This window comes from Trichosurus vulpecula, chromosome 2 (genome assembly GCF_011100635.1).
Source record: "Trichosurus vulpecula isolate mTriVul1 chromosome 2, mTriVul1.pri, whole genome shotgun sequence".
Classification (NCBI taxonomy): Eukaryota; Metazoa; Chordata; class Mammalia; order Diprotodontia; family Phalangeridae; genus Trichosurus; species Trichosurus vulpecula.
Window position 1 is genome coordinate 178,503,099 of NC_050574.1, and position 22,760 is coordinate 178,525,858.

The following is a 22,760-nucleotide window of genomic DNA, read 5'->3' on the forward strand; positions in this document are numbered from 1 at the left end:
CCTAGTTTTAAGTCTGCCACTTCTCTGTCATGTTTTCTAGATCTTTGTTGGTTTTACATTTACTCATAGTTCAACTCATTTTAAGGATCTTCTTGTTTATATATAATACTTTTCCCCATTGTCGTGCATTTTAAAAAATAAATTGTAAACTTCTTATCAAAATTGCTATTATCATTGTATTAGCTTTATGGGGATACTCTGTCAGGTAAGCACCAACTGCTTAAAGTTAAAGCAGACTGCATTTTTATGTGTGATTCAGGCTCTGTGTTACAGCTGTCTCAGCCCTCAGTCTGTAGGGCCTATGAGAAAACTAAGGCACATATCAGAACTAACACCTGTACAGTTTAAACTCAAAGTTGTACAATTTGTGTTGACCACTTTTTGCAAAAATATTACTTGAAAGCATTTCATTAACAAAGTGGATCTTGTTCTATTTCCAGATCATTGTTTTTCAAACATATACCAATAAGAGTCATCTGCCTATTGAAACAAAATATGTCTTTCCTTTGGATGACAAAGCAGCTGTGTGTGGATTTGAAGCTTTTATCAATGGCAAACATATAATAGGAGAGGTAAAGAATAGTGAATTATACTCTCACTTGTTCTGCTTTCTCTACAGATTCACCTTTTTTATTTATCTGGTGTAATGGGTTTCTGTGATTTTACACATATTAGCTACTTTTCAAGTTTATATTCATTTCAGATTTTTTCACTTCTGAAATGAACATGTCTAGGATTTGGGTTTGAATAATTAGCTGTACTGCATGAAATAATGAAGTCACCATATATGTCATAACATTTCAAAATACTCTTTTCCAGGTCAAGGAAAAGGAAGAAGCTCATCAGAAGTACAGGAAGGCCATCAGTCAAGGCCATGGAGCTTACTTAATGGATCAGGATAGCCCTGTATGGCATACTATTAATTTGTTTGTTTTCCATGTTAATCAGAAACAGAAAAAATTTAAATCCTTTCAAATATATAACACCTATAAAGTAAAAATTAAAAATATTTCGAACAAAAAATTCTTTTCTATTATCAGAGAGAAACTTTGCCTAAGAATTCAGCATGTCCTGTGTCTTTCAGCATGTCACCTGCAGCTCTGCTAGTTGCAATATGTAGTCTCTGAAAACAGTGAATTCCTTCCTATGTTATGTGATTTAATATTATTTTGGATATAATCCCATCAAACTTTCACAAAGATGTGATCAGAATTATAAGGTGGTATCAAATTGGTATTGAAAAGCTAAACTATGAAATAAGAGAAATATATTTTTGTTATATAGACCATGTAACTTAATGACTAAGGTTCTAATGTTGATTGAAATCAGAGTGATTACTACACCACCCTTATGTCTACTGATGTTACTTTGTAGTAAGATGGATAGATGAGAGGAAGCAATTTTCTAATAGTCAAGTTTCTGAAAGATGGTGAATAGGGGAAAGGGGTCTGGCCTTGTAGTCAAGAGACCTGGGTTCAGGGGCTGTTTCTGACACAGACTACCTCCATATGCCCATGGAAAAGGGAATTCACCTCTCAGTGCCCTCAGGTGAGCCATGAAGACAATAGTTGACAGATGAGGTTCCTATTCACATATATTAAGGGAGTTTGCCCACTATGGAATTCTCGCAATTGTCCATGAAGTCATTGGTCTGGACCAAAAGTCTCTAGTAAATGGATAATGATAAAGCCAGACAAGATTGTTAGATCAGAATCTTTAAATTTGTTTTCCCAAACTGCCCCATTCTTGGGTGTTTAATCATTCTGAGATGTGATCAAAACACTTGCAGAGTTAAAATATGCAAACCCACTTTCCCTTTGGAAATTGAGATTATGTGAATCAACTAATATTGACAGTATGTAATGGACCTACCTCAACAGGCAACAAGTCCATTTCTTTGTAGGGGGTGAAATTTCTGGGTGAAATTTCATCCATACTTTTTAAAGAAGAGGACTCAAAGGACAAGGTAACTGGAAGCACAAAATAATTATAGTCTATGGCTATGAAGAATAAAACTCAATGAATTTTGACTTGAGGAGCAGCATCTTCAACTGCAATATGATTTGGGGGAGGTAAATTTTGCCCAAAGAGACAGGAAGATTAGTGTTACTGGGTAGCAGGAATACGTTTACATCAGGCTTCACAGATAGAACAAGATTGTCCAGTTGGTTGATTGGAAACTTCAGGTGTAAAGAATATTAGGCAAGATTCTCTGTAGCAGAGAATCATTATTAAGACCTAGGCCCTAATGGTGAATGTTATTTTGATATATCTGAAGACTACCCAAAAGAACTGCTGTTTGTCCTTAGGACAGAGTACTTTGAATTGATTGAAGACAGTACAATTTTCCCCTCTTTGTGTTGGGCTTGTCATATGTCACTGGAATTACAATGAGTCTTTATTATGACTGTAAATTTGTAACTTTGGCCATTAGAGAGTGGGCTAACTCAGCAGAGATATGGTGGCTTCCATCCTGAAGACCTTGTTGAGAATGATCCTGATACCAGCTGACTTTTTTGCTGCCTTGATAAAGAAAGGGAATTGTGGAGTACTAAGGAATATGAGAGTGATTTTAAATAAATTCCTTCATAAGAGATCAAATTGTTCAGAGACCTACCAGTGTAAAATGTATTATGGTAACAAGTAATTAATTTTATTTCATTGTTCCTCATCCTGAATAGCCTTAAAGAAAATAAAAGAATCTCAAGAATTAGAAACAATCTCTGACACCATTTAGTCCAACTCAAATACAAATAGGAGTTTCCTCACCGTGAAGTAGTCAATAAACCTTGCTTCAGAGATTCAGGACTCTTAAAAATGAATAAATAGGTAAATAAAATTAGATTCGTGGAGGGATTGTTTTCAAACCCTTCTCTAAGTATGATATTCTAATTGTAAAGTTCAAAGGAAGCTTTGAGATCATGTTGTCTAACCCCATCATTTTTTGGTCTTTTGAATTGAGCTAATTAGATGAGGGACAAGTGATATCAAAAGATCTTTAACTTTCAAATGCCTTAACATAAGGAAAAAATAATTTTATATATGAGGAAGCAGCACTATTTTAATAGCCTTCTTGAGATATCTTTGGTACTAGACTTATTATTCTGTGGTGTTAAATTTTAACCTGAAAGCCTGGGGAAATATATTTTTAAATGTGAGATTGTCAGTCTCTCCCAGAAGGCAGTCCTTTGAGTCAAGAAGTAGGGTGTAGCAGTAGGTCTGTCATCTATTTGAAGTTTGTATGGGACCTCTGAAGAATTAACAGGTATGGGGGAAGGAGGAAGACATTTCTCAGATGTTGACCAAGCTGTCCTATTTGGATTAATATTTCCTTTTCTCCGTTAAAAAAAAAGATGCAGTAAGTGGGTTTACCAAGAGTCAAAGCAAGGTCTTGATCTACTTTAAAAAAACCATAAGGATTAATACAGACATTTGGTAGACTAGAAATTTTGTCAAGTCCTACCAAGATGGAAAGACTTCATGTAGGGAACTAGGGATGGATAATCTGTATGTTATCTACGAACTAGCCTATGTAAATCCATAAAGGCTTAATACTCCATTGGCAGGTGATTAATTTTTTTTGGCTACAAGAATTTATCTACTAAGACATAGAAAGGGCAAAGTCTGAATTGGTGGAAGGAGTGCCAACCTTAGCAAAATTATGAATCTTCAAAATAAGCTTAAACATTATCCCCATTTTCCTGGGAAAAGTTTTCTAGAAGCTAGGTATATTGTCTGTATTTAAATTGGTTATTAATGTAGAACATTAAATGGTGAACTTGGACTAGATAGGTCTTATGCTTGTAAAGTGAATAATGTTTTCATTTCAGGATGTCTTTACTGTAAGCATTGGAAACTTACCACCACAGGCCAAAGTTCTAATCAAAATTACCTATATCACTGAGCTCAGTTTTCATCATGGGTGTGCCAACTTCTTCATGCCTGCTGCTGTAGCACCATGGCAACAGGACAAAGCTTTAAATGAAAATCTGCAGGTTTGTGTTATTTAACATTACATTTTAAGTGATATTTTCTTTGGAGTTATAGTTTTTAAATTAATTATCAAAAGGAATCTAATGCCATTGGTATAATGCCATTTCGTTTCCCAAAAATAACAGAATTTAGTATACATATCAATAAGAAAAATGAAAAAAAAGTATTTTCAGTTACCCTCTTTTGAATAGCAATAGCAATCAGAAGCAGCTCCAATGGCACAGCAGAAAGAGCATCAGCCTGGAGTCAGGGAGATCTGAGTTCAAATTCCCCCTAAGACACTTAGTAGCTGTGCGACCCTGGGCAGGTCATTTTACCTGTTCACCTCAGTTTCTTCATCTATAAAATGGGGATAATAATAGCACCTACCTCCCAGAGTTGTCCTGAGGATCAAAGGAGATCATTGTTAAGTGCTTAGCACATAGTAAGCACTCCATAAATGTTAGCGTTAGATGTTATTTCATTAACTTTTCTGAATATATTACTCAATAATTAGTTGCATTCACACTGACTCTTATTACACAAGGGAAAATGCATGTCATTTGCAAACCATGGAAATGTTTGCAGATGTGCAAAGTTGCAAACTAGCAGCATTATTTATGTTGCCAGCAGTTTACTTGATGTGAGTATATTCAGTGACCTAGAATTTTCTTTATATCCCAGCTGAAACTTCATGAATCCATGATAATATTTTTTATTTTTGACAGGATACGGTGGAGAAAGTTCGTATTAAGGAAGTAGGAATCCAGCAACAGTAAGTACCTAAAATATAAAGCCTTAATATTTCAGTGGCTGAATTTAGAGGACATTAGTTTCATATTTTTAAGTTTCATTTGAACTGCAATGTATACACATAAGTATTTAATACAAGGCAGAGTATGATAGGAGCAAAGAAGAGCTCCAAAGTGTTCTAGCAAAATTTCAAGGGAGAGAGAATGCTTTCAGATGGAGATAATCAGATAATATCCTGCAATGGAGGTGGCAATTTAGTTGATAAGGCTTCTGAGGGAGTAATGAAAAGGGTATGTAAACTGAGGTTGGGAGATAGCCTGTGCAAATTCATAGGGGGTATGATCAGTCCACAAGCATTTATTAAACACCTATTAGGTGCTAAGCACTGTGCCTTTAGGTGATACAAAATAAAACTGAAACAGTCCCTTCCTTAAGGAGCTTACATTCCATAAAGGAGACAACTGCACATGTAAGTATATTCAAAATAAATACAAGGTAATTTGAGGAGCACTAGTAGCTAGCATATAAAATCTGAGGAATCTCTTGTAGGTTATTTTGATTAAAATATAGCATATGCGAAGGAAAGTAATGTCTCTCTGTATATTAAATTGCAATCTTTTTTTCTTCATATTTGATAGATTCTCTTTAAATATATCAATTGAGATGCCACATATAATTGAGTTAATTACAAGTGATACACATAAACTCAAAGTAAAGGTATGTAAGTCTTTTTAAAATGTTATTATTTATATTTAAAAATCATTCCATATTTGTAAAAATGTCTGTTATCAGTGTTGCCATCAGTGAGGCTCATTTCTAAGTTTTTTTAAATTGTAAGATTTATAAGAGTTTTAAAAATGTGACTATCAAGTATATTTTGAACCAGATTAGATAATTCAAGGAAAGGCATAGTAGAGGATAGTCTACTTACCTAATGACTTAAATAGAAGTGTTATTTTCTACTTTCATTTAGTTTTGTAGTTAGATACAAATTTTGAATTTCATAATATACCTGAATGTAGCTGAAATGAAAGTCTTGTCCTAAGAACTCACATCTTTCAAGTGATCAGAAGCCCTTAACTTTAGAATTTATTTTTTTAGCACTCCTTTGAACCCTGCTTTGAAAATGATGTTGTGCTATAATGACTGGCAAAAAATGGACAATATTCGATTAAATCAATTTTTTTCCTTTTGTTGTATAGAAAACAGACTGCAAAGCCGTAATCAGCACTTTGGATAACAGTTCCTTAGACAGCAAAGGCTTCTCTCTGCAGATCCATATAGGAGAGGCTTACCTCCCAAGAATGTGGGTTGAAAAGCACCCAAACAAGGAAAGTGAGGTAAATTCCTTTTTATTTGGAAAAAAAAAAACGATTAACCAATGCAACTGTTTAAAAAATGTTTTGGAAGAAAAAAATGACTAAATTTATTCCAATTTCATATGAATCTATTGTCACTTGGCACTATTACAGATCCATCAAATACAAATCTTCCCAGTTTTTCTCTGAATTCTTCTTCATCATTTCTTGCAGTACAGTAATATTCCATTATATTCATCGATCCATCTACATCAACATCAATCCATCGATGCTCTCAATTATTTTTTCTTTGTTTTTAATTGGAGTTTTTTTGGCTTAAAAATCTATTTTCTTCTTCTCGCCTCTCCTACACTAGGGGGAAACCCCACCAAATATACATAGTTAAGGAAAACAAATTCCCAAATTGGTCATATCCAGAAATTGTATGTGTTTTTCTGTACCTTAAGTTCATTGCCTCCATTTCAGAAGGAAGGTGCCATGCTTCATCAGGACTCCGGAACCATTGTTGGTTATTGCATTACTCAGAACTCTTAATTTTCTCAAGTTCTTTTTTCTTTACAGTGTTGTTGTAATGATTAAAAAGTTCTGAGAGACCAAGTTTCTGGGTAAATTAAAATCAGTTTTATTGACTACATCTAGAAAGCAGTCAACAGAACCAGGTTCGTTGTTCCCTTGGTAGCCAAAAGAGACCGAACCTCTTGAACATTTGATATTTATAAAGTCGTTTGAAAGAGGGATGCACCTCCAGGTGAAAAATCAACTCTGATAGGTCAACAAGAAAATGAATATTATAATGAAAGGTGGGCTATATTAAAATGAGTGTTTGGGGCATGTGACCTGTGTCACCCAAATCTTGACATCAGTTTCCTTATTCAAAGGGAGTATCCACATTTTCCCAGACTTGTCTGAGCGAACAGAATGAGCAGGAGTACACCCATTAGCTCAAACTTAGAAGTTCTTTACTGTCTTTTTAGATCTTGGCCTGGGTAAATCTTTAAGATTTCCCAAACTGGTTGGTTTCTGGATAAGGAAGTAGAAAAGGGAGAAAAACTTTTGTCCTGATTCAATAATTAGTTATTAAATATGAGAAATAATCAATTTCTCATGCTGTTATTGAATAAATTGTTCTCCTGGTTTTGGTCGCTCCGCTCTGCTATTTTATTGTGTAATTCTGTTCCTTTTTACGCTGCTCAGCTTAATTTTGCCTTCTTCATTTTGGAATTTAAAATTAGAGTTGTCAGTCCTTTAAAATTAAATTTTATGGACTCAATACCTCAAGTAGCAAAGTAAAAATTATTTTCATTTTTAAATGGAAGACCAAATGAAAGTCATAATTTTAATGAATGAAAACCCAGGAGACAGAATTTCTGGATAATTAATAATTTATTAATTAGGCTAGCTGTCAGTGATGATCTAGGCAAACCCATGAAGACACTAAATACCTTAAATACCTTTGTAAAAGGGAATGCTCCTGACAAGTGAAAATCAGCAGGCTAGGAGTCTTCAGCTCCTCCTGCTGAGAACAATCTGGACAGAGGGAATCCATCTCCATCCAGACCACTCTAGTTGATTTTCTCCTTCATGAGCTAAGTCCCCCTAAACTCTAATGAAGGGATACAAGAACAGAACCTCATTTCCCCCAGGTTAAGAACTCTCCCTGAGTGGATTCTGTTTACACGCTAAACAGAAGTTAGGTCTCCTAGTTGGGTGAGGTTCTGCCCAAGATTGAAGAGCATGTTGCTTGAGGGCTAGGGCAATGTCATCCATCAGTCAGGTCCTTCAGAGAATGACTTTACAGGAGCTGTGCCTTAAATGAGAAAATAAAGGAGAAAAGCCTGGATACCAATTTAATAATTGGTTATTAGTATAACAGTAAAATAATTTCTCTCCTGACAAAGCCTTTTTCATTTCCAGTTGAAGTTGTAAGATGTATTTGCTACATTTCAGCCATTGTCTCCCTCCTCCTTCTAGGCCTGCATGCTTGTGTTCCATCCAGATTTCAGTACAGCACTACCTGAAAAGGCCCAGACCAGTGAAGTTATTATTTGTCTGGATTGTTCCAATTCTATGGAGGGTTCGGAGTTACTGCAAGCAAAGCAGATCGCCTTACACGCTCTTTCTCTCGTTCATGAGAGCCAAAAAGTAAACATTATCAAGTTTGGCACAAGTAAGTTTTCTGTTATGTTAGGCTTTGACAGTATGATTTTCTAAAATTAAACTGAAAAGGTAAAAGAGTAAAAAGAAAGGATGTGCATCATCTTGACAAGAAAATCACAAGGGGAAATTGCCCAAGTATTAGAGTCATCAGAAAGTGTGCTACCTCAAGAGGCAGTTATGGGCTCCTTGTTATCAGAGATCTGAACTAGAAGCAGGGTAACCATATGTGGAGGATGTTATAGAGGAAACTCCTTTCCAGGTACAGAATGAACTAGATAACCACTGTGATCTCTTCCAACTCTGGCATTCTCTGAGTCTGCCACAGGGATTTTTAACCTGGGGTTCATGGACAAATTTGAGGGTCTGTGAACTTAGACAGGAAAAAGAAAAATCATATTTTTATTTTCACTAACCTCTAACTTAAATTTAGTGTTTCCTTCCATTATTTAAAAACATTGTTCAAAGAAGGACTCTACAGTTCTCTCCAGACTGCCAGAAAGGTGCATGACATAAAAAAAGTTAAGAACCTCTGGACACTGTGAGGTTGTAGTTCTGTTTGAGGAACATATGCTATTACAAAATATGTAATCAGATCTTCTTCACCAGGTAGGGACAGTGAAATAGTCATAAGAGAAAGAGGATCAGGCACTGATTCTAAAGAGGAGGCAAGACACACAGAATAGGACAGAGTGGAACTCTGTGCTCCATCAATCCATGTGCCCATGCCATTCTGAAAAAGGCAGAGTCCTTATAGTTTCTCCTATGCCTTAGTGTTGGCCAAGTAATATGAACACTGGGGAGGACCAGAGGGGGAAGCATAGTCCTACAACTTTTATAGAAACATAAAGGGCTATTTGAGATATAGACACACCTTCTTTTACATAATAATTGAGTTCTTAATTAGTGGTTTTCTGGTGAAAATGTGTTGGCAAAATTGTTTATTGAAAGGATTCCTAGGGTGAATCCTTTTGCCACCCCCTAATTTATCTTTATTTTTTTTAATGCTTGTCAATTCTCACTTGCCTGACTTACACTGGTGCTTGCAGGTTGGAACTTCATGGGGTTGGATGCTAGTACTTTAGGATAGTAGAAGGAACCCTGTGGGCAGATAGCTTCCTAACACTGCCTCATAAGTGCCTCCACTGGTGGGATCGCCCTTAACAATCAGCCGGCAAACTCAGTTCTTTAGTCAAATGATATGAGGACAGTAATTTCAAAGCATTTCCCCTAACACCAGGGGCACATTCTCCCACGAATATATCCAGAGTCTGGGGAGAAGGGGAAAAGAGTGTGCATGAATCTAAAACACAATCACAGTGAGGCACACATCTAGGGAATATACATGGCCAAGGTAACTCACAAGGATGAAGCTTCAGAGCCTCTGGATCCTTTCTTTTTTTCTGAAGGGTGCTCTCAGCATTTGTGGTGAGGAAGGCACAGTACTGGTGATATCTCAAAAAGTCCTGTACCAATGGATAGAAAATATAAACAGGAAGTAGCCCCATCCCAAATACAGACTTACTTTAAAGGCTTTACACTCCCCAGCTAGCCTGGTAAGAGGAGGGGGAAAAAGCACACCCCCCACCAGTGGCTCTCCAGACATCAGAGACCTCCTTATGTCTCAAGGCCACCAGTGGGAAGGAAAAATTATTTTTTTGTGTTAGGGCCTTTTGTATGAACTCTCAGTTCCCGCTCAGCCCCAAATCAAAAGGTTCTTCATCACTATGCAGTAAGTGGGCAGGAAACAATCACAGTGCTTAGTGAAGAGCTACACACCTTTGTTCTACATCATCATGAACTTCTAGAAATGGGTTCATCAAACATCCATTAGTCCCCAGTGCATGCACCTAGGGGCCCCTCATAGGTCAGCCCCCATCGCAATTACAAATTAAGATTTTTATGTAAACAATTTCCTTAAAGTGAGGCCCAACTAAATAAATGTATATAAACAAATATGTAAGACATTTTTAAATGACAGAAATAGAACCATAATGGTACTGTGCTAGAAGTTACTGGAATAAATATTTAACAGAAGTTTCAAACAAATATCATTATACAGGTTATACTGAATTATTTTCATATCCTAAGTACTCCACAAGCAATCCTAAACTGACAGAGTTCATTATGGTGAGTAAAACACTCTTTCTTAATCTCCTGAGTCTTTGCAATGACATTCCTAGGATTTAGCACTTTCTGCCTCTGAGGCCCTGGGTATACATCATTGTTTTTGTTATATTGCCTGCTACTATCCCATTTACTTATGTAGCTTTTGTACTTTTGATGCTGATTTTCCCAATCTGGAAAAAGCATTGCAACCAGTATGCAACAGTGACCATCATATAAAAAGGTAGGAAGGAGGAAAAGGTGATAGAGTCACAGATAGGTAAGCAGGAAGGCTGACTTTGGTAATCTTTGGTAGAGAGGCAACTTAAGGCAAGAGATAATTTTTACAGAGAGCCAGTCACAGATGGGGAGGTAAACCAATTAAACAAGGGGCCTGAACAATTCGTTGGTAAAGAGTCTTATGTATATTGTGCAATTTGAGACCAGCAGCCACAAAGAGCTCTTGTTACTTTTATTCAGGAGAAATTTCTTTTTTCCTATTTTCTCACTCTAAAATAAGATTGCAGCCACTAATTAAGAGCAACCATAATGCAAGTAAAAATAGTATTTGATAGAAGTTCTTTCATTTTGTCTTTAAAAAGTACTATCTGTAGAGGGTATTGATGGGACAATTTATAAGTTGGGGGGAAAGGTAAATTTACATTGGTATATTTTATTAAAAAGTTGAATTAGTGGCAAATATAAGTTTAATTGGCTTTGTGGACATTCAAAGTTAAGTGTATAATGACCTATTAAAAACGAGCAGCAACAAAAGGATATATTCTCACTTAATTTAGGCACTTAAACAGAATGCTTGTATTTTCTAGTTATCTAAAAGGAAATGTGAGAATTCTCTTTTTTATAAGTTCACAGTGCAGAAGTGAAAATGTTAGTCTACTATTCTTCCCAGGCGTAGTAGCAAATATGTAATTTTTTAAAAGTATGTATTGAAAAAATAAGAGGGCCCCTCTCTGAAGAAGCAAGTATCCTCAAAAGAATACATAATAGCAAGCTTACAACGTGTGAATAAAACCTGCTCTCTTTTTATTTTTTTTCCAGTCTGCTACACCTACCATGGGAAATACTGACTTCTGGAAAACCCTGCGCTTTTTAAACTTACTTTACCCTTCTCAAGGGATGCGAAACATACTTCTTCTATCTGACGGGCACATCCAGAATGAGAGCCTGACATTGCAGATTGTGAGAAGAAATGTCAGACATACCCGCTTATTTACATGTGGCATTGGGTAAGTGCGAGAAAAATCATTACATAAATGGGAAATCCAGGGGTGGGTGGTGAAAAGGCAGTTGGCAACACAGGAATGGAATTTAGGGAATTAGAACAGAATAGATGGATTACAAAGGTGACTTCCTCAAGGTAAAGGAACAAGTGAGAGCTGAGGAAATACCCAAAGGAACAACTATAGAAAGAAGAGGATCAAAGACAGTTCTTTGATTAGGAGGCATAGAATGGATGGCAGATCAGCCAAAAAGACCAGGAAGGAGTCAGACAGGCTGAAGAAGAACTGGGAGAGAGAAGAGTTACAGAAGCTGAGAGAAGGAGAATGTGTGTTTTTCCTGGTATTTGGGTTAGGCACAGGCATTATTTGGGAGTAGGTAACTATCATTTCATTCCCCATCCCTACTTCTGGTTGAAAAGAAACTAGTCCCTATTTAGAAATAAGTATGATCTGAAAGGCCATCTGTTATGACCACTTTTCAATTGTTTTGTTGAGAAAGATCAGCCCAAATCCATTAGTCTGAGGAATTTGCATATGTTCTCCCTAATATGGTTTATTTCCTTTGAATTACAAAATCCCAAAACCACCCAAGGGGGCATGGCACCATCTGTTGATGCCATGTGCTTTCTTTTGTTGATATTTTGAGCTTTGACACACCTCATTGTAAAGATTCTTAAAATTATTTTCATAAATCTTTAAAATTAAACCTTTAAAATTTGACCAGGTCCACAGCAAATCGTCATATCCTGAGGGCTTTGTCCCAGTATGGTGCTGGAGCATTTGAATACTTTAACACAAAATCTAAATATAATTGGAAAAGACAGGTAAGTTTCTTAACCTTTTCATTCTTTTTTCAGGGGTGCCTATGAGAACATGAAATATCATAAACACTGATTATGTGTGTTTCTAAATCTTACACAGCAGTGAGTGAAATGGATCTCTGAGTTCTAATATCTATACAATCATAGTAAATTACTTAATTTTAATCCTTGAATAAATATAAAATGCTCACAAATGTCATTCATGTAAAGTCTGTCACTTTTAACTTTGTTTTCTGACATTATTCTAAAGGTTCCATTCAATTCCATAAACATATATTAACTATTCTATATAACTTTATTTATACTGTTCTAAGACCTGGAGAAGATATAAAGTTTAGATAAGCCCTGGTCCCTGGCCTCATGGATCCTATTGTGTAGTAAAGAGAAAGGAGTTATAATTTCAGTCCTTTATAGATCCCTGACTTCTTTGGTGTAAGAATTCTCTCCACTGACACAGATCACAATCTCTCACCTCTTTGGTAGGTAGTCATCCTGAATTACCACAAAAAAATTACCAAAAAAATTATCAGTTGTTGACTAACCTTCTATTGATGAGCCCCTCTATACTTGATTACATTGGTCCTTATTCAATAAACATCCAATGCTGGCTGGACTTCTCAAACTTCATTCATTCTCTACACCCACCCCTCCTCCTAATTTCCCTGTCTCTGTCAAAGACACCAGGATTCTTCTAATTATCCAGGTTTACAACCTGAAAGTCACCCTTTATGCCTCACTCTTAATTGTTTCCCATATCCAATCCCACCTCCTCAATATCTCTCACGACTCTCGTTCATTGGGAAATAATGAGGCCCTGAATGAGAGTAGCTATGAAATGAATAGAGAGAGGGGAACAGAGACTATGACACATAAAAAAGTAACTGTAAGATCAAATAATCTCTAAATCAGTGAGAGGTACAAAGTGCTATGCAGGTGTGAAGAAGGGGCAGGGTAGCTAGTTACTAACTTAGGGAATCAGGGAAGGCTTCCTGGAGAAAGTGGCATGTGAATTGATCTGTAAAGAATAGGTAGAAATTCCCAGTCTTCTTGGTGGTAGGGCAACCTAGGCATAGGGAACAATGTGAGCCATGGCACAGAGTAGAGAAATGGGCAAGTATGGGGTATGTATGAAGGTCAGCAAGTAGTCTAGTATGGCTGGGACACAGAGTATATGAGAAAGTTGTATTATATAAGGCTGAAAGGGTAAGATAGGGCCACATGTAGAGATTCTGAATCACAGGCAGAGGAGTTTAGCTACTTAGTAGGCATGGAGTAAAATCAAGACCTAATCTACTTTTTTTTCTTTGTAAATAGATTGAAGACCAGATGACAAGAATATTTTCTCCAGGATGCAGCTCTGTGTCTGTTAAATGGCAACAATTAAATCTAAATTCACCAGAGCCCATGCAGGCTCCCATACAAATCCAGGCCTTATTCAACAATGATAGACTTCTTGTGTATGGATTCATTCCTCATTGTACACAGGTAAGGAATGGTCCAAAGAAGCATAGGTTGGATGTTTGAATATTTAGCCAACTAATCCATGGCTTGTTCTGAAACTCTCCTCTTTGATGGATACATTTTCCAAATAAGGGAAAGTGCTTTTTGCTTCTATCTTCACTTGGGGGATTCTTAATTGTTAATCATTGGGATAATCACTGCTAAAGGTTTCAGTGGCTAAGAGGTTGGGAATGTGATATCTCTTTTTTTAATGTCCTTCAGGCCATCCTAAATGCTTTAATTCAAGAGAGAGAATTTCACACAATGGTATCAACTACTGAACTACAGAAAACAACTGGAACTGTAAGATTCAAGACTTTATATATGTACCTGTGACAGTAATCAATTTTCATAATTTTATATTTTAATAAACATATGCTTAGTCATTTTATATATACTATGCACTTCATATTTTTATTTCAGTTTTATATTTAAAATCTATGTATCTCACTCAGGGAAGCAATTGTCTGGACATATGAGCTCACTTTTCTACACCTGTAAACATTTAGTTGAACAGTAGTATATTGAGTAACCCACATATTTTATTTACCTATTTAGGTAAAATTAATGCCCATTTTGTCTCTACTATTAATTTATAAGCTTTCTGAATTAATCAAAATTAAATTTTATTCAGTAGAGTATAAGAAAGATTCACGTTTATGTTGTGCTTCAAGATTTATAAAGTGCTTTGCTCACAAAAACCTTCTAAAGTGTAAGTAATGTTATCATTATCTAACTGAAGTGCAGAGAGATTAGATTACTTGCCTAATATAAAACCTACTTGATCATGATAAATAATTTTCTTAATATATTGCTGTATTATACTAATATTTTATTGAGAATTTTTGTATATTCATTGGAGAAATTGATCTTTATTTTCTTTTTTAGTGTTATTTTTACCTAGTTTTAAAATTAACACTATATTTGCCTCATAAAAGGTATTAGACAACCTTCTCTGCATTTATGAATAATCTATGTAATATAGGAATTATTTTTTTTGTAAGTAAAAACCTCATTTGTACAACTATGCTTTTTTTTAACTGCCATGGTATTAAGAGGGAGTAAGAGTTGAAACTTTATTGAAAACAGATTCTGGAGGAGGTAGAATATCAGGAAGCAGTACAGCTGAACTTCCCCTACCCCCAAACCCATACAACATCTCAAAACAAATCTAGGAAATGCACCAGACTGAGTTCTGACCAGAAAATTTTTAAAAAAATGATAGTCATTTTTTCTCAGCCTAGGTCAGGATAGGGGGATAGACAAAGAGATCTGCAGACACTAGTGATGGGGTCTAGCCAGGAATGGCCACACAGATTATTCCAACACAGAGAAGCTATGCCCCAGGGAAATAAGAGGTTCCAAATCCAGCAAAGAGAGGGCCAACCTTGTGAAGGGATATGAAGGGAAGAGATGATAACTGACAACTTTGTTGCTCACTATCTAGTTCTGAGTCATAGATCCAGGACTAACTGAGAAAGAAACCTATGCCTAAGGATGACATTCCTGGATAAGAAGAGGTTATATGTCCTGTGCTATGTACCAAACCAGGAGCAAAGTTCAGAAGCAAGCTGCAGCTGTGTGGTTTTGACCCCAGCAAGAGAAGAGAATAGGGTCTCAGTTTTACCTTCCAGTCCAGACTTAAGCTTGCAACTGAATAACCCAAGCAAGAATCCAAGACCTAAGAAAAGCATTCACTTCTTTCACTATGAACCAGCAGAGTTTTCAGCTGGTCAATAGTGGCAGAATCTGACAGTAGTCTACTGGAACTTCAGTTGGGGTAAAACCACAGTTGTGTTTGCTCAGACCAAAACCCAAGTCAGGACTCTGCAGAGCTCAGACCAGAAGGGCAGAAAATATACTTTGCCTTGGATCAGACTGCTCCAGGAGCATTGAAAGCTTGCAGTCCCCCAGCATGAGCCGTCCCTAGAATAACTCAGTATCTCAAGAAAACAGCAACCAGACCAGCCCAGACATTCTCTCTCAAAGGGCACAGAACACGACCTAACATAAAGTCCACAGTCAGGAAGTAGAATGGAAAGACTGAACAAACAAAAAAATCCCATCAGAAAAACCTATTAATTATAGTGATAGTGATGCTCAATATGCAAACTCAGAAGAAGAGAATGCCTCTAAAATGTTTACAAGCAAAGCCTCAAAGAAAAATTTGGCATAGGGGAAATTCAACTAGAATTCCTACAAGAGATGAAGCAAGAGGTTTTTAATAGTTTAAATTTTTCTTATAAGTTAAATAAGAGCACTAGAGAGAAACTGGAAAAGAAATGAGAGTTATCAAGAAAGAATTGAAAAGGGAATTGATGTCTTGACAAGAAATATATAACTTTGCTGAAGCAACAAACTCTCTGAAAATTATAATGAATCAATGAAGCAATAAGAAATACTAAAACAGTCAAAAGAGCGAAAATAGAAGAAAATATAAGATATGTATCTCAGCAACTCACTTGGAAAGCAGATTGAGGAGAGGTCATTTAAGAATCATCAGACTACCTGAAAGCCAGGAACAAAAAAGTAGCCTAGACATCATATTTCAAGCAATCATAAAAGAAAACTTGTCCAGATGTCTTAGAACCAAAGGGCAAAGTAGAAGTAGAAAGAATGTACAGGTCACATTCTGGAGGGAAAAAAACACCCAAAATGAAAACTCCCAGAAACATCGTAGCCAAAATCCAGAGCTTCCTGGTCAAAGAAAAAATACTGCAAGCATAAAAAAGAAATCACATGCCTTGGAGCCACAGTCAGAAATCACACACATTAGCAGCTATCACTATAAAGGAACAGAGAGCTTAGAATACAATATTACACAAGACAAAGAATATAGTCTTACAATCAAGAATAATCTATCCAGCAAACCTGAGTATAATTCTACAGAAGAAAAAAATTGAATTTTAATGAAATAAAGGACTTCCAAGCATTACTGATGAAGAGACTAGAGCTCTATAGAGAATCTGAAGTACAGACACAGGAGTTAAGAGAGAGACAAAAAGGCAAACATGAGTGAGAAATAATAAGGGACTAAAAAGGATCAGCTGTTTGTATTGTATTAATACAGGGAGATGATATACATATTCCCTAAGACTGCTATCATCATTAAAGGTCATTTTGTTCTTGTTCAGTTGTTTCAGTCCAGGCTCTTCGTGACCCCTTTCGGGGTTTTCTTGGCAAAGATACTGGAGTTTTCCATTTGCCAAATGGTTTGCCATTTCCTTCTCCAGCTCATTTTGCAGACGAGGAAACTGAGGCAAACAGGGCTTAATAACTTGTCCCGTGTCACATAACTAGTAAGTGTGTGAGCCTGGCTTTGAATTCAGGTCTTCCTGACTACATGCCTGGTGTTTTATCCACTGTGCCACCTAATTGCTTATCAAAGGTTATAGAAGGAGTCTAATTAGACAGAGCCCCTGGGGATGGTTCTGTTGTATTTTGGCAATCTTAACAGAAAAATGAAAAATGCAATGAAGAGGAATATACAGGCAGGAGGAAGAGAGGGGAAGAATGGGGGAAATTATCTCAAATAATCAGGATACAAACAATGAGGAAGGGATGGGGAGAGTGATTAATACTTGAACTTCATTCTCATCTGAACAGATCAAAAGAAGGTAAAATACACACACACACACGCACGCACATGCAGACGCACACGCACACAGAGTTATGTATTCATTCAACAGGGAAACAGGAGGGAAAAGGGAGGCAACTAGGAGGGGAATGGGGGAAGACTGTAAATTAAGGGAGGGAGTAATCCAAAACAAAACAAACTCTAAAGATGTACAAAAATATTTATAGGAACTCTTTTACTGGTGGTAAAGAACTGGAAAATGAAGGTGTGCTCACCAGTTTGGAATGGTGAGGATGTTATGGTTTATAATGATGATGGAATATTTTGTGCTGTAAGAAATGTTGAAGGGGATGCTTTCAGAGAAACCTAGGAAGGTTTATATGAACCAATCCAGATGAGCAGAACCAAGAGAATGTTTTTCACAATGATGACACTATTGACAAAACAAACAATTTTGAAAGACTTAGGAACTCTGTTCAGTGCAATAAAGAATCATGATTCCAGAAGATCTGTGATAAAATGTTACCTCCCTTCTGATAGAGAGATGATGGACTCAGAGTATAGACATTTTTTTACTTGACCAGTACAGGAATTTGTTTTGTTTGGCTATTCATGTTTATAACTGGGGATTTGTTTTTCTTTCTTTCTCAGTTTGGAGTGGTATAGGTGAGAGGAGATAAGGCAGATGACTAAAAATGAATTTTAATTTAAAAAATAAAAATTAACAGTAAAAGTGGAGTATTAGTTTGAAAACAACAAAAACAGATATTAAAGGTCATTTAAATAATTTCCTGAGGTCAATTCTTTTTATGAGAGAAGAGAAAAATCTTTAGATTACAATATTTTTTCTTTCCTCAGAAAATATTTGTGCAGACATCCTCCTAGCATTAGGTGGGAGTTACAGGGACAAATCTGCTACCTATTTATAAAAAAAGATAATTACATTAAGGAACTAAGGAAATTAATTAATGACTTTTAAAAGATGAGAAGGTGAAATGGTAATCAAAGAAAAGTTACAGTTTTTTTCTTTTGCCCCTAAAATGTAGATGCTTCACAAGCTAACAGCTAGAGCTATCATCAGAGATTATGAAGACGGAATACTCCATGAGGATGAAACAAAACATGAGGTTTGCTCTTTCTATGGAAAATATGCTTTGATATTTAGAAAATCTCCCTTAAACTGATTCAGTCAACAACATGTGAAGTTACATAATCTGAATAAAGAAATAAATGTATTTTTTAGGGTGGAAAGAATTTGTCTTATAGAGGATTATAGAATCATAACATTTAGAGCTGGAAGGAACTTTAGAGATAATCTCATCCCAGAAGGGAAGCAACAACATGATGAATAGTCTTCATCTCTTTTTATTTCTTTTAGAAAGTCCCATTTTATTTTTTTCTATTAAATTTTCATTTAAAAGGAAAACCAAAGGAGATTTCTAGTCCTGTAAAAAAAAGGGGTAACGGCAAGAGCAAATGTAGTATTAGGCTCCAGTGGAAAGAGAGTTGAACTTGGAGGAGCTCTTAACTGAGGGTCTTAGAACCTAATTTCAAATCCTATTCCTCATGTGATCTTGGACAAGGTATCTAAGCTCTCTGAGTTTCATTTTCCTCATCTGTAGGATGAGAATGTTGGACGAGCTCACCTTTAAAGTCCTTTCAAGCTCTGGGTCTATGATCCTATGAAATATCTGACAAAAGATTTTTATTATTTTAAAGAGATTTCCCTCTTGAATTCACGAAGCTACAGATCTAGAACTGTGCTTTCCAAAGCGGTGTTGGCATAGACATGCTGTCTAAAGCCCTGTACTACGGGTAGGCAAAAATGGCTTTTAAGGAGGGTGATCCTAAATTAGCCTAACACCAAATTATCAGACTTTTGGATCGATGAGCTGAAAAATTATTTCAAAGATCTTCTAGTATTATTTTTGAGTACGCAGCTTTCCTTGTTTGGTTTTTATCAAAGTTTGCTATTCCTTTGAATATGATGTATCAGATCAGTTAATGGTCTCTTAGATGGGTGACATGGAGTCACCTACCTTATAAAAGTGGAAAATGTAGAAAAAAATTTTTGCATGGATGTTTTGTTTGGAATATTGATCATAAAAATATGTTCATTGATAACAATAATAAAATCTTACATTTGAGGAGCACTTACAGTTTAGAAAAGATTTTCACATACATTTTTATTTAATTCTCACAGCAACTCTGTGAAGTAGATAAAAAGCCAGTAGCATTGTACACATTTTATAGATAAAGAAACTGAAGCTAAGAGAAATTAAGTGACCTATTGAAGAACGTGGAAAAGCCAAAGTTTGAATCTGCATTGTCTGATTCCAAGTTCAGTGTTCTTTCTTAACATAGGATCACACTTCTTATCTAAAGGGAAAAGAGAGTTTTCTAGAATTCTGTTTAAGGTGTGATAAAAACCAGAACTGAAAAGGAACATAGTGTATGTCTATATGAATTAAGTATCTATACACCTTGAATACAAAGTACATCTGTTTGGTATAATATTGCTGTCCATTTAAAATGTTCCAACCTAGATGAAGAAGCAAATTTTGAAGTCTCTGATTATTAAACTCAGCAAGGAGAACTCTATTATAACACAGTTTACAAGTTTTGTGGCAGTTGAAAAAAGGGTAAGTATTTTTGGCAATAGATAACTAAATTATTTTAATTGTCTTAAATAAGAAAATAAGCAAAACTTAGATCTATTAAACCATAGTTATTAAATTTATCATGAACTTTAATTATGTGGTAAAGTGAAAAAATTAAGTGACATTTTGCTAGAAAGCAGATATCTTCTAGGATATTACAAAGCATAGATTTATTATTAATAATCATATAACTATTATTTTATTAATAGTAAATTACAGTATCTCACACTCCCATAGTGTTTTCCAGCTTCCAAAGTACTTGCTTTAACACAATCTTTTGAGACAGGTAATGAAATATTTTTCTTCCCTGTTGAGGAAATTAATGGACTTGAGGACTGAGACTGATCTCTTGAACATTGCAGAACTGGTGGTCTCCAGTGGTCAGTGATAGCTGCCCATCAACAGGGCCTTGTGAAATATGCCAGCACATTCCTATAATGGTGGGCAATTATAAAGACCACCTGGGGGTCTCATCTATTGTTAATTATTGTCTTTGCATGTCTGGCTGCCTCAGCTTTGTGAGGTTGTCTAGAGAACTGTCTTTGAGCCTATATCATACTTAGAATATGATGGTCTGATGGGATAATAGTCAGTATCTGAAGAATACTACCTTGACAGCAGTATTAATATTACCTGTGGGGTAAAGGTATTGATTCTTGAAGGATGGGAATTTTGTGGTAGCTGAACCAATGAACCTGTACTGTTCCTTGACTCTTTTACTTTCCCATAAAAATAGGTTACTTTGATTAGAATTCAACAAATATTTATTAAGTTCCTACTAGTTGCAAAACATTGTTAGGTTCTGCTGAATTTACTGTAGAGATATTTTTGTCTGAAGAATTAATATGGGTAGTCCAAAATAAGATAATCCCCTTTCCTAGATCGTTCAGTTGCTTTTCAGTCTTGTGAGACTCTTCGTGACCCTATTTGGGGTTTTCTTGGCACAGATACTGGAGTGATTTGCAATTTTCTTCTCCATCTTTCCTAGATAAACAATGACAAATCTACCTTTCCTAGGTAAACAATGACAAATTCTTACTCTTTGGCTCTACTTTTTCTAGATTCCACGGAGGCCATCAACTTGCATAATAACATTTCTTGCACGTTATAACACAATCAAATAGATTTTAGTTTTCTTTATAAACAGTCGAATATAAACATCTTGCGAGCAGGGAAAGTTTAATTTATCCTCTATTTTAAATCTTTGCATTCCTAGCAGCTATAGCACCTGGGGGGCACTCATTAAATCACACAGTAGATCCCCCAGACAAGAGTACCCCAAATTAACTCACTCAAGACCATAGCTCACAAGCCCCCATTTGATATGTTTACATTTACTAGTTAACCAAAGGATACAATTAATTCAAAGCAAAAGCGTTTAATGAAATACGATAGTAAGAAAATAGCATCAACCACAGCAATAATGATGATAATAATAAAAATCACAGCTGATATTTATGTTAGCTCACTACTTGTAGGCACTGTACCAAACACTCCACAGTTATCTCATTCGATCCTCACAGTAGCCCTAGGAGGCAGGTGGTGTTATTCTCCCCATTTTATAAATGAGGAATATGAGGTAGAGAGCAGTTAAGTGACTTGCCGAGGGTCACACAGGTAATAAGTGTATGAGGCTGAATTTGAATTCAATCTTCCCAACTCCAGGCCCCTTGGTGCTTTATCTACTATGTCACCTAGCTGTCCTCTAATAAAACAGTTCCTCCATAAAACAAGGGCACATTTCCCCTCAAATTCCAACACTAGTGGGAAATGTGAAACCTATATGGCCAGCACATACATGGAGAAGATGTGTGGTCATAGTCCAAATGTGGAGACAACTCATACCTCTGGAGCTGTAAGGCTATCAATGTGTTCTTTTTGCTAGTTCAGCCCTACATAGGAAGTATGTAACCCCTGCTGGGGCAGCTCTCTGTTAGTCTCACAAAGCCACTGCATGACAGTAGCCTGCTGATCTCACATCAGGCACAGCTTCACTGGTCCTGAAGCTGTGGAGTTCCTCTTTGCTTCTAGCTTCTGACTTGAACTGCAATCTCCACTGAGGTGCTCCCTCTTCTTCACAATAAGCATGGTGGTTTCTTTGATCATCCTCTTCCCCTTAACACTCATGGTTCACCTGGTACTTGTCTGACCATTCCTTCTTAGTCTCCTTTGCTGGATCTTTCAAGTCTTGCCCATTAATCATGAATATCTGGTAGGGCTCTGGCCTGGGCACTTTTCTCTTCTCCCTCTACTTTTTCAATTTTTTATCTCATCAGTTCCTTTGGCTTCAACAATCATTTCTATGCAGATGAGTCTCCAATTTATATGTCTGCCCTAACCTCTTTCCTGACCTCCAGTCCCACATCTCCAATTGCCTATTAGAAATTTCAAACTGGATGTCACATAGACATCTTAAACTTAACATGTCCAAAACTGAACTCATTATCTTCCCCCTTCAACCCTCCCCTCTTACTAACTTCTATATTACTATGGAGGGTACTACCATCCTCACAGCCTAGGAGTCAACCTTAACTCCTCACTCTCTTATGTCCCTTATCCAATTAGTTGACAAATCCTGTTGTTTCTATCTTTATAACATCTCTGAATTACATCCACTTCCCTTCTCTGACATTGCCACCACCCTGGGGGCACTCTCA

The 22,760-nt window shown here is 36.2% G+C and overlaps 1 protein-coding gene across 1 annotated transcript in view; it reads left to right on the top strand.

Moving 5' to 3' along the window:
• PARP4 (poly(ADP-ribose) polymerase family member 4) overlaps positions 1-22,760 on the top strand; it is a 117,476-nt gene that overhangs the window by 68,686 nt on the left and 26,030 nt on the right. Inside the window, 14 exon segments of the mRNA XM_036743997.1 lie at positions 441-572; positions 820-906; positions 3,831-3,995; positions 4,701-4,747; positions 5,364-5,442; positions 5,928-6,065; positions 8,016-8,211; positions 10,261-10,328; positions 11,364-11,551; positions 12,270-12,369; positions 13,681-13,851; positions 14,089-14,169; positions 18,490-18,570; positions 19,990-20,085. Of these exon segments, the coding sequence (XP_036599892.1) occupies positions 441-572; positions 820-906; positions 3,831-3,995; positions 4,701-4,747; positions 5,364-5,442; positions 5,928-6,065; positions 8,016-8,211; positions 10,261-10,328; positions 11,364-11,551; positions 12,270-12,369; positions 13,681-13,851; positions 14,089-14,169; positions 18,490-18,570; positions 19,990-20,085 (1,629 nt within the window).